Consider the following 12,797-nt stretch of genomic DNA (forward strand, 5'->3'; position numbering starts at 1 on the left):
CTACCACAGGGGGGAGACAGCGTCTACTGAAAATAATCGCATACATTTGTTCAAACTACAGTATGTCATTTTGATAAATGTTTATTTCAACTAAAAACTAATCACACAACACAAGAAACCACCAGCAGAGTGTGTGTGTGTGTGTGTGTGTGTGTGTGTGTGTGTGTGTGTGTGTGTGTGTGTGTGTGTGTGCGTGCGTGCGTGCGTGCGTGCGTGCGTGCGTGCGTGCGTGCGTGCGTGCGTGCGTGCGTGCGTGTGTGTGTGTGTGTGTCAGAGAGAGAGAGAGAGAGAGAGAGAGAGAGAGAGAGAGAGAGAGAGATGTTGAGGCCACTCAGGGCAGGGACAGATTCAGCAGGACACTCATCTGTAACAACAAACAATAAACAAAAGCATCAGCAGCCAATCATAATGAACACAGCGATTCCCAACATGCGGGCCTGGGACTAATAGTGGGTCCTGAGGTTAATGCAAGTGCATGGGCCCCTCAAATAACTGACAAAACACTATGATTGTATTGATAATATAACGTTAATGTAAGAATTATATGTTAAACGAACAACCAAAAGTCATAGTATGTTTCCTTTAAAACTTGAATGAGTTGTTATTGTGTTCATTAGTATCATTGGTAACACCTGTGAATGTCTTCGTAATATGGCTGCTGTGAATAGAGCCTATAGGGATGCTAGCACACATAATGTGGCTCCACTCCGCTATCATGGCTGGCACAGAATATAGTTATAACAGGAAAGAAGAAAATACCCCAAAAAAAGAACCTTTTCAAAACGCTGTCTGTCTCAAATGCAAGTGGATCTGTGTGAATACAAATGACAGAAAAGGAAACGTTATCTGATCCTTGTGAATAAAACGATCAGAGAACAGGGACAGCTTTGGTAGCATTGTGGGAATAACGTTGACCTAATAAGTTTTACCAGAAAGCTTGTTCGCTCATAATCAAGATCAGAGAACAATGTCAGCTCTTCCTCTTGATTACTAGGCGGGTGCAGTTATGGTTTGACCCAAAACAAATTGCAACAAAAGGTTTTTCAATGGATTATTGTAGTATTAGGTGTATTTAATAACATATCAAAAGTTTACCAAAATCGGACCACTAGAAAAGTAACATTTTCAAGATGGCCGCCGCCAGTTCCTTAAAAAGACCATTACTCCTTCATTATTCATCCTAGACAAGTAATGTTGGTGCCTAACCCCATGTTTTGGTAATCTTGAAATCTAATTAGCATATATAAATTATAGTCAAGTGATTACAAGTTTAATTACAAAGGAATTGGTTATAAGCATGGTTATAACCACATATATATATATATATATATATATATATATATATATATATATATATATATATATATATATATAACAATGTAATTGGACATTTCTCCCTTTTCTACATAATGCCCAGGATTGGTGATTTGGTAATTCACATTCTGTTGAAGCTTTCAGGAGATTTATTTTCATACCAAAAAGGAATAAATTCATTATTACTGGGTGGTACTGTGACATTTGTAAAAACATGGCTGTAAGTGATAAACTGGGAATGTTACACAAATCTTGGAACAAATTCCTTACCGAGAAGTTTCTTCACTATTTTGTATGTAAAGGTGAAATTAAATAATAATCCTGGTCCACTAGGGCAGTGGTTCCCAAACTGGGGGTCTCACTCAACAGTACAAACCAACATAAAGTATAAGTGTACAGGGTATCTGTACCTTTCTAAAGTTACAATTTAATGACTCTTTTTTTTTTCTTTTTAATAGCAAATATTACAGTGGGGAAATGGCCCCTTATGGGCCTGGAGAGGATGTGCAAGTCAGCACAGAGCTATCACAACATTTAATGTCTACTGTCTTGGGTAGGGCTGGTAGAGGAGTGTGGCCGGATAGGGTTCAGATTTGCTTGTCACAGACATCTTATTCCTGAGATTGTAGTAGTTGTGTGGGGTTTTAGTGCAAAATTAATTTCACATGTCTTTTATTTTGTGATTGGTACTGCTGGCAATAACCTTGAACTTTGATATTTTTTTCTGGATGATTTAACTTTAAAAATTGATTTGAGGGCAGAGGACGCTCTGAGCCATAATGATAAGTCACTGGGGGCCCCTGGGAATATTAATGGTCAGCCACCAACCAGACACCGACTCTCCTGTGAGCCAGTCAGACATAGGGACACCCCTGACTGCCTGACACACAGTCATGCACCACGTGGAGGTCTTACAACTATGGGGGTGGGGGGGTCCCTCCTCACCAACTATGCCCACTCACAAGTGCCCATCTCGGGCATAGGAGCCAGCATGGAGGTCCACTTGGGACCAGTGGGACTATCCAGTGAGCCAGGCGACATAGGGATACTCCTCTCAGCCTAACGCATAAGCTTAATTTCTGCCTCCTCCTCACTCTGTCCTCCAGCGTGAGGTGAGCGCAGGCTCCCTAAGCCACTTGGAGTGAAATCTGGCAAGATACAAGTGTATCTTTCATGTATCGTTTGGGGAACGGTCTTCATTGAAATGCGTGGCGTATAATTTCTCCTCCTCCACATGACAACCCTCCGAGCTCTGGAATAGTCCAGCAATCCAACTGTGTGACACGTCATAATTGCTGTCACTTCAAAATGACGCTCCTTGCCTCCTCGCCTCCTCGCTCGGAGGCAGGGCTTAGGCGGGAGTGGAGGACTTGAGGATGGACACTTGAAAATTGGAATTTGGCTATCGCGATTCACAACGTGCATCAGGGGCTGACAAGCCCCATTCTCTTTAACTCGTCCTGAGCTCCCAAGTGCCCCACTATAGCTTTAATGGGACATGTCTGAGCCAACTGTTGAAGGTTTTGCACCTCGGACATGGGGGAGAGGAGAAGCTCAGGGTCTCCTTGGCTCCTATAACTTTTCTCTTCTGTGCTCCAAGTGCCCAGGGAGCAATCCAGTGACCCCCACTCCCCATACTCCCCTGTACCCACCTGAAGGGAACCCTAGGCCCACTAAACTCTACACCAGACCACATTTTACCTAATCACACAACCCCACCCCATACTCCCCTCTGCCTAGGCACCCAGTAGAGAAATGGTTCTGACAGCTCTGCACTAACCTCCGTAGCCACCCCTCTTTACACACTCACACTGATTGCCTTCCTTATGTGTTAAAAAAGTTTTTCAAAATCTTGTGTCTACAAGATGACAGTTTGATTCACATTTGATCCGCAGAGCTATCCAAAATGTTTCAATATTGCAAGCAATACTATATCAACTGACAATATTCTCTTTCTCTGCCCCTTCTGAATGACTGAAAATTGTGACTATTGTTTTGTTGTGTTTTGAGGATATCTTGAAGCCTTGTTCCTGTAAAACAAATATAACTAGTTGAAACATTTCAGAGGGTTTTAATAGAGTCAAAAACTAATATTGGATTTCACAATTATCTAAATGTATCTCTGCAATTTGGAGTCCTGTGGATTTCTATGACCCCAAAACATAGGGTTAGACACAAAAAGTACTTGTCTAGGATAAATAATGAAGGAGTTAGGCTATTTTAAAGATCTTTTGGCCATTTTGGACGCCATCTTGAAAATAACACCTTTCCAGTGATCAAACTTTGGTAAACTTTTAGTATGTTATTAAGGACACCTAATACTACAAAAAACTGTTGAAAAACGTTTTGTTGCAATTTGTTAAGGGTAAGGTGCTTTTTTTTCATAACTGCACCCGCCTATACAGTGATAGAAGAAGTAATCACATGTGTTTTACTTAAGTAAAAGTATCAATACTGCAATATAGATATACTCTGTTATAAGTAGAAGTCCAATATTCAAAATGTACTTGAGTAAAAGTACAAAATCGGCAACAAAATATACTTAAAGCACCAACAGTGAAAGTACTCATTGCGTACAATGTCCCATTTCACAAGTTCATATTTTGAAATTAGCCGATCTACAAGCTCACAATGCGTCACATCGCGACACATTTTCCTCTGATATGTATAGTGGTGTAAAAGTACTGAAAATGTTAAATACTGAAGGAAGTAGCTTGACTTATTGTCTCCGCCAGGCCGAAAGGCATGGCGAGAGAGTATGTTTTACCGTCCGTCCGTCCGTCCGTCCGTCCTGTCCGTTAGCAGCTAATCTCTGACACCTTTGGCCCGGCCGCTGCGAAACTGTGCACGCACACTCCCTGAATGCCAATTCAGAACCTCTGGCCCAAATTTTTCAGATTGGCCTGTTATAGCACCACCAGGAGGCCGATATGTGCAAAACACATTTATTGATACTACTCCTACAGATTTTATCCAAACATCAAACAAATCAGTACACAGTATCTCTATAGTCATGTGATCAACACCGATTTATCCGATTTCCCATATTCCATCCTGATTGCCTAAGACTGGCTTCCAAAGTTTGCAAGTTGGTCCGTTTTGAACAAAATGCCTCAAATCATGAACGCCGCTTGCGATTTCCGTGAATTTTCACACACACATTTCTATTAGGCCGAGGAAGAAATGCCACCCTTTTCACATTGGCCTATTATAGCGCCACCCGGAGGCCACAATAACGTACCTGACCTGGCGGAGACCTGTGCTCCGAGGAGCACTTTTTCTAGTTATCTATCAATTACACACCCCATGCATTCGTGGAGATTTTGTTATTTTTGTCACATTTCTAAGCCAATAATCTGATGACTCAGGAGACTTATAATCAAGATCAAAGAACAACAATGTCAGTTCTTTATCTTGATTCTTATGAGCGAGCTTTTCTGGGACAGCATCTTAAGTATCATGGCTCTATTGTGAGCTTTTCTCCAGTGATTTTGTTGAGCATGATTTTATTGCGCTTCTTGTGTGTGTATTTGTGTCAAACTAAGGCGCATGTGCCAGGTGTGTAACACAACGCCAGGTGAAGTGTGTGTGTGTGTGTGTGTGTGTGTGTGTGTGTGTGTGTGTGTGTGTGTGTGTGTGTGTGTGTGTGTGTGTGTGTGTGTGTGTGTGTGTGTGCGTGCGTGCGTGCGTGTGCGTGCGTGCACGAGAGTGCCAAAGGCAGAGAGAAGAGGAGAACAGGGGCGGGCCAGAGGGATTTGGAATATATAAAGGAGGTTGTGTCAGCTCCTCAGTCCACCTCCTCCTCACTCACACAGATACACACAGAGACACACACACAGATGCACACGGACACACACACACACACAGACCTACTGTACCACGCCAAGCTGCAGCCATGAAGACCGCTCCTCTGTTGACCCTCTCTGCTCTGCTGTGTTCTCTGGCTGGCTGCTCCAACCTGAGCCCTGCTGCTGACTTCAACCTGACCGCGGTGAGCAGGGACGTGCACAGATAGACTCTAGGTGTTGCTAGAGCACCTGCCCTTTGCCCTCTTGACCAGAAGTGCCCTTTTTTCCCCCAGTTTACAGCAGGGGTCTTCAACAGGGGGTCCGGGACCCCTAGGGGGTCCTCAGAGTTACTTCAGGGGGTCCGCCAAATCTTTATGTGATATGATTTTTCTTTTTACCATAACCACTCGAAACCTAGCATCCCTTTTCTGAGGAGAACTTTAGCCAAAAATAGCAGATCTACAAGCTCACAATGCCTCGCGCTGGGAGGCGTTGTGGGCTTGTACATCGGTTATTTTTGGCAAAGAGGTATAGGTGTAGAGGGAAAAAAGAGCAGACCAAGTAAACAAAAAAAAAGTATAATTTACTTGAGCATCTGCCCCTCAAAATGTCTGTGCACGCCACTGCTTGTGCTACGACCCGTTTCGGCTGGTGCAGCGCGGGAAAAAATGACGCTTCACCGGCGCGTTTCACCGTTTTAGCGCTCCTTCAGCAGCCGATGCTTCTAAATGCTGGCGCTTTTCGGCGATAGTTCTGTCTTCTTTCACTTTCTCCGCGCCAAGCTGGCGCTGGTCATTTATAGTCTTTTGGATAAAACGTTATTCAGTTTTAGTCGTATTTCAGTCATCTGAAATGTTTTGGTTTTAGTAGCTATAGTCGATGCAATATCATAAGATTTTGGTCGACTAAATTTACAGTTGATTTAGTCGACAAAAATGTATTTTGTCTGTGCCTTGATGGAGTCGTAATGGCAGATTTTACACTTATGTGCATGCTGAAAATAGCAGATCTACAAGCTCACAACGTGTCGTGCGGAGACGCGTTGTGAGCTTGTAGATCGGCTATTTTCAGAGCACAACACCCGTGCGCAACCAAACATAAAATGGCTTGTCTTTTAGTTCTACTGGATCTCTTCTCCACTATAGTCCCTCACTAACATTTTAGTCTAGTTTTTATTTGGTATCGAAATTGTCAATATATTGAAAAAAGGTAGTCGACAAACTTTTTTCGCAGGGTTTTAGTCGACGAAATGAACACTGCAGTGGTGTAAAGTAACTAAGTACATTTACTCAAAACATATTGTACTTTTACTCCACTTACAATTATTTGCAAACTTTACTTAGTTTCTTTTTAGATTTAGATTCTTTATTACTAAATGTATATTAACCACTTAAGGTCTATGTTGTGGGGGGTCCTCTCTCTCTCTCTCTCTCTCTCTCTCAGATGTCTGGTAAGTGGTACATGGTCGGCCTGGCCACCAATGCCACGTGGTGGTGGGACATCCATGAGCACGTCAACTTCACCGTCTCGACCTACAAGGTGCTTCCAACGGCTGCCGGAGACCTCAACTACACCTACAGCAGGCCACGGTATGTATGGGTGGAGTTGAGGTCATGATCAGTGGAGGGAAAAGTACTCACAGGGACGTGCACAGATAGACTCTAGGTGGTGTTACAGCAACTGCCCTTTGCCCTCTTGACCAGAAGTGCCCTTTTGAAAAAAAAAAAAAAAAATACATTTTTTATTTTTTCAGTTTACAGCAGGGGTCTTCAACAGGGGGTCCTCAGAGTTACTACAGGGGGTCCGCCAAATCTTTATGTGGTATGATTTTTCTTTTAACCATAACCACTCGAAACCTAGCATCCCTTTTCTGAGGAGAACTTTAGCCAATAATAGCAGATTTACAAGCCCACAACGCCTCGCGCTGCGAGGCGTTGTGGGCTTGTAGATCTGCTATTTTTTTGGCAAAGAGGTAAAGGTGTAGACTCTCCTTTGTACATCGGTTATTTTTGGCAAAGAGGTATAGGTGTAGAGGGAAAAAAGAGCACACCAAGTAAACAAAAAAAAGTATAATTTACTTGAGCACCTGCCCGTCACAATGTCCGTGCACGCCACTGAGTATTCAGATGTTTTACTTCAGTAAAAGCATCAATACTGCAATGTAGAAGTGCTCTGTTACAAGTGAAAGTCCGGAATTCAAAATGTACTGGAGTAAAAGTACCAAAGTATTGCTGTCAAAATGTACTTAATGTACCAAAAGTAAAAGTACCAAAATGTTTGAAAATAGCAGATCTACGAGCGATGCACTGTGACGCACTGTGAGCTTGTAGATCGGCTATTTTCAAATAGCCTTGTATACAAAAAGGGCTAAAGTGTTTAATGTATATTTTAAAATGTAATGATTTATATCTGCAAAGTAGTTTTTAAAATAATTAAAAAAGTCGTTTTCAAGTAATTGTAGTTGAGTAAAAGTACAATATTTGCCTCTGAGATGTAGTGGAGAAAAATTGGAAATACTCCAGTAAAGTAAAAGTACATCAAAATTGTACTTAAGTACAGTAGGCCTACTTGAGTAAATATACTTCACGCCACTGGTCATGATGAAACCATCTAACACAGAATGTTCCCAAACGTTTTAGCTCGAGACCCCAATGAGAAATGTGGGTCTCCAAACTAGTGAACAGCAGATCTACAAGCTCACAGTATATCGCAATGCGACGTGTTGTGAGCTTGTAGATCTGCTAAACATTTTGATGAAAGAGAGTGAGATATGCTGCAGTTATAGCAGAGAGAGAGAGAGAGATACTGTCGTTATATATATATAGAGAGAGAGATATAGCAGAGAAAGAGAGATATTTTAGTTACTGTATATACACAGAGACAGATATATTGTAGTTGTAGCAGAGAAAGAGAACAAAATACTGTATTTAGTTAGTTAGTTAGTTAGTTAGTTAGTTTGTTCGTTAATTTGTATTTCAGTCATGATACTTTAAAACAAAACAGTTGAACATACAGTACAACTTAGTCAACAACATGACTATTTGGCCGGAAAGGAATGGCCTGAAGTCTAAGCTTATTTTGTCCACATTATTTGCCATTTAAAATACATGATCATAGTAGCATAGAGAAAACACAAGAGCAAACAAAATAAAATGAACTAACACAAAGCTTACATTTTCAGAACAGACAAAACAAAAAGAAACAAGAGAGATAGAGAATCTCTCTCTCTATATATATAACAACTGTATATCTTTCTACATACAGTATATATAACTACAGTTTCTCTCTCTATATATATAACAACTGTATTATCTTTCTCTATATATATAACTACAGTATCTCTCTCTCTATATATATAACAACTGTATTATCTCTCTCTCTTTCTCTCTCGTAGCAACGGCAGCTGCCGGACAAGGACTCGCGTCATGCAGCACACAGAAACTCCTGGACGCTTCACTTACACAAGCAGCTGGCACAGCAGTGAGTGAGAAGCACACACACACACACACACACACACACACACACACACGCACGCACACACGCACACACGCACGCGGTGCATGACACTGGCACACAAGTTAGCCTTGATACATCTACACATCATATATCATATGACAGTCTTGGATGATTTTGAAAATGGTGTTTGCACTTTCTCCCTCTTTGGTCAGTACATCTACATAAACGTTCAAATTTCAAGTATAAAGTGCTTAGCCCATGGGCACGGATGTTACGATTATATACGGCCCCTCAGAAGTACCCTTATCTTCCGTACTGTTCAATAAAAAGCATTTTAATCCGATCGTGGCCATTTTGTCTGTGTGCTTTCAACTGCACGACCGGTTGGGAGGTGTATTGCACTCTGATACAACTCTGAGATAATATTCTAAATATCTCGCTCTTCTTAAGATTGGTCTCCTGTTAACTTCAATCAGTCAAAATATTGGATTATTAGCTCAGGAATGCGACTAAAACAAAATCCCATTTGGTAATAAGTCGGTAGAGCTCTCACTGCGCACATGTTAATGTACTGTATGTGTGTCTCTGTCGTTCAGGCAACTCGTACTCAGTGAGCGTGGTAGAGGTGCACTATGATGACTACGCTGTGCTCCACCGCATCAGGACCAATGCTACCGGCTCCTACTTTGCTATGACCAACCTTTACAGTGAGTAACCGTTGACCTTTAACCTTTAACCCATTAAGACCGGGAACGCATCTGTGTGTCATTTTATTTTTCATTTCCTTGGCTATGCAAAAATAGCAGATCTACAAGCTCATAGCGCGGCACCGAGTGCATGCTTCCGGGGGATTCTACAAATTTCTTCTAAATCCTAACTGTTAAAAAAAATAAACGTGGTTCTCAAACTTTTTCATGTCAAGGACCTCCCAAAATGATGTATTTGGCCGCGGACCCCCATCTGAAAACATTTTGTTTCCAGGGAGCCCCAGAAGCAAAGATTTGAGTTAAAAATGTATTATATATATTCAAAGATTTGCACACATTTTCACGATTTTTTTCCAAAAAAATTGCAGATCTACAAGCTCATAGATCTGCACTCGGTGCCGCGCTATGATAGCCTGGCTCCACCCCCTGAATCGCTTGCCTCGCATTCAGGGTCTGGCGACGGTGTCGAAGGCGGGGGTTTCTCGAAAAATCTGTACGACGAATCGGGATCGGGATAATCCAGTATGAACCAATCGCCAAAGAGTCCAACTTTGGCCACGCCTCCCACCTCAGAAAACGTCTGCACTGAGAGGGCTTTCAGACTGAATAATGGAGTGAAACTAAATGAAAATTCAGGCTGAGTGTCAGGCTATAGCTCTATGAGCTTGTAGATCTGCTAATTTTGAATAGCCAAAGAAATCAAAAAACGTACACACAGATGCGTTCCCGTTCTGCAGCATGAAGCAGCAGCTGTCAACTCAACCTTGAAATACAAAATTGTCCCATATTTGGACACCGAAATACGCATCCCTTATTGCGTTGGTTCTCAAAGTGGGGTCCGGGGACCCCCAGGGGTACTTGAGGGGGTTCCAGGGGGTACCCAGCTAAATGATGGACAGGAACCAAATGGACCCTTATGGGTCTGTAACTCTGAGAGTGTACAAATGTAACCAAATGGACCCTAACGGGTCCATTTGGTTACATTTGTACACTCTCAGAGTTAGATTAACATTGATTTTACAATATGAATTGGGGTCCCAGAGATAGAAATGCCATTAAATGGGGGTCCGTAGCCTAATGCATGTCAAACTGGGGGACCTTGAAATTAAAATGGTTGAGAATCACTGCTAGAGCCGTAAAAAATCTTCTCTTATGGGGGGTCCCTGGCATATCTTTTCAAATGGGGGTCCGCGGGCTAATAAGTGTCAATTTGGGGGTCCTTGACATGAAAATGTTTGAGAACCACTGCCTTATTGAACTGATAATCAACAATCTTTGTTCCTTATTTGGAAACTAAACGACACAATGTTTTACCTGATGGTCAAGATTTATTTTTTCCCCCTGAGCAAGCAGGCAGGCCATTATTAGCTCAATGGTAAAACATTTCAGCATTTGCGCAGGAAACCGGGCTCAAATCCTGGGGTTGAAGAGGAAAGTTATAGTGCTGCTTTAACCCTTTAAGGCCGGGAAGGAAACGCATGTGTGTCATTTTAAGGTTTCTTTGGCTATTCAAAAATAGCAGATATACAAGCTCATAACGCGGCACCGAGCGCTATGAGCTTGTAGATTTTTTAGAAAAATCGTGTAAAGTTACTGTCTAAAGATTTGCACACATTTTCACGATTTAAAAAAGAAATAGCAGATCTACAAGCTCATAGCGCAGCACTCGGTGCCGCGCTATGAGCTTGTATATCTGCTATTTTTATATAGCCAAAGAAATCTTAAAATGACACAGATGCGTTCCCGGTCTTAAAGGGTTAAGGTGTGTCGCTTTAGATGTGCGTGTAAATATAATTGTTAAGGTGTGTTAAGGTAGTATGAAGGTGTGCTAAGCTTGTCTAGAGCAAGGGTTTCCGAACTTTTCAGGCCGCGACCCCCCCCAAAATAATCACATTTGAACTGGGGACCCCCCCAACATAATCATATTTGAACTGGGGATCCCCCAAAATAATCATATATGAACTGGGGACCCCCCACCCTGAAAAGCACTTAATTGGAATTGTAGGCATATTACTTTTAATTTGATATACATATCGGTTCCACAGATAAATAGTGTGAAAATAGCCAATCTACAAAGGCCTCGCACTGTGAGGCCTTGTGAACTTGTAGATCGGCTGATTTCACAATATTTGCCTCTTTCTTAAGGAATATTCAACAAGTTGGTCAAACCAAACATTGGTTTATAAATGTGCAGATAGATACCCTGCATACACTTGTACTCTATGTTGATGTGTTCACTGTTGAGTGGGAAGACAATATTGCATAATGATATTAATAATATAAGCTAATCATCTGGAGTCCGGGGGGCGAGCCGAGGACCCCCCACATTAACTTGGGGACCTCCCTGGGGGACCCCTAGTTTGGGAACCACTGCTCGTGTGTTAAAGGAGAAGCTTGTTGTGCTTGCAGGTCGTACCCATGAGGTGAGCGCCGTCGCAAATGAGGCGTTTGTGAACTTCGCCAAGGAGGACGGGGTGCCTGATGACTACATCCTGTTCCTGACCTGGAATGGGGAATGCTAGGTCAAGGACACACACACACACACACACACACACACACACACACACGCGCGCACACGCACGCACGCGCGCAACTCATTCAAGTTTTAAAGGAAACATACTATGACTTTTGTTTGTTTGTTTAACATTATAATTCTTACATTAACGTTATATTATCAATAAAATCATAGTGTTTTGTCAGTTATTTGAGGGGCCCACTTGCAATAACCTCAAGACCCACTATTGGTCCCAGGCCCACAGGTTGTGAATCGTTGCGTTCATTATGATTGGCTGCTGATGTTTTTTGTTTATTGTTTGTTGTTACAGATGAGTGTCCTGCTGGATCTGTCCCTGAGTGGCCTAAACAACTCACACACACACACACACACACACACACACACACACACACACACACACACACACACACACACACACACACACACACACACACACACACACACACACACACACACACACTCACACACAGCTGGTTTCTTGTGTTGTGTGATTAGTTTTTAGCTGAAATAAACATTTATCAAAATAACATACTGTAGTTTGAAAAATGTATGCAATGCTTTTTAGTAGACAGTGTCTCCCCTTGTGGTAGACTCTATACTAAAGTGAGACGTGTATATAAAGTGTATAAAGTGCACAACTCACTTCAAGTAGTACAGCATGGCTAACAAGTTTCAGGAAAAGTTAAGAGTGAGACATGGGAATTGCTGCTTACCAGCAGCAATTTAAAGGCGAGATTTGTTTTGCCTTTTTTAACGTCGATTTAGAGGAATATCTCAATTTAAATTAACAATAAAACAGCGATAAACAGGGCCAAGGAATGAAAGGCAAAATAGAATAGCACAATAAGAAGTGAAATAGAATAGATTGAACTTGAGACAAAGCAGCCCATGCAATTAACAAACAAGCATTCTGACCAGCTGAGCAGAGGGCTGAAGGATTGTGGATATTGTAATGTATATCTGTATTGTGTTGCTTATAATGCAGATTTCAAACTTGTGTCACAAATTCTGTTTTGA

General features: G+C 41.9%; 1 protein-coding gene across 1 annotated transcript; it reads left to right on the top strand.

Annotated features, from left to right (window-relative positions):
- Positions 1-6,563: 6,563 nt before the first annotated feature.
- On the top strand, positions 6,564-11,787 carry LOC311050078 (prostaglandin-H2 D-isomerase-like; the record flags this gene model as incomplete). Its single annotated transcript, XM_084064047.1, has 4 exons — positions 6,564-6,691; positions 8,497-8,582; positions 9,155-9,265; positions 11,675-11,787. The coding sequence occupies 4 exons, from the start codon at positions 6,564-6,566 to the stop codon at positions 11,785-11,787; spliced, it is 438 nt and encodes a 145-aa protein (XP_083920173.1).
- Positions 11,788-12,797: the final 1,010 nt, after the last annotated feature.

This window comes from Gymnoscopelus microlampas, assembly GCF_963454915.1.
Source record: "Gymnoscopelus microlampas genome assembly, chromosome: 8".
NCBI classification, from domain to species: Eukaryota; Metazoa; Chordata; class Actinopteri; order Myctophiformes; family Myctophidae; genus Gymnoscopelus; species Gymnoscopelus microlampas.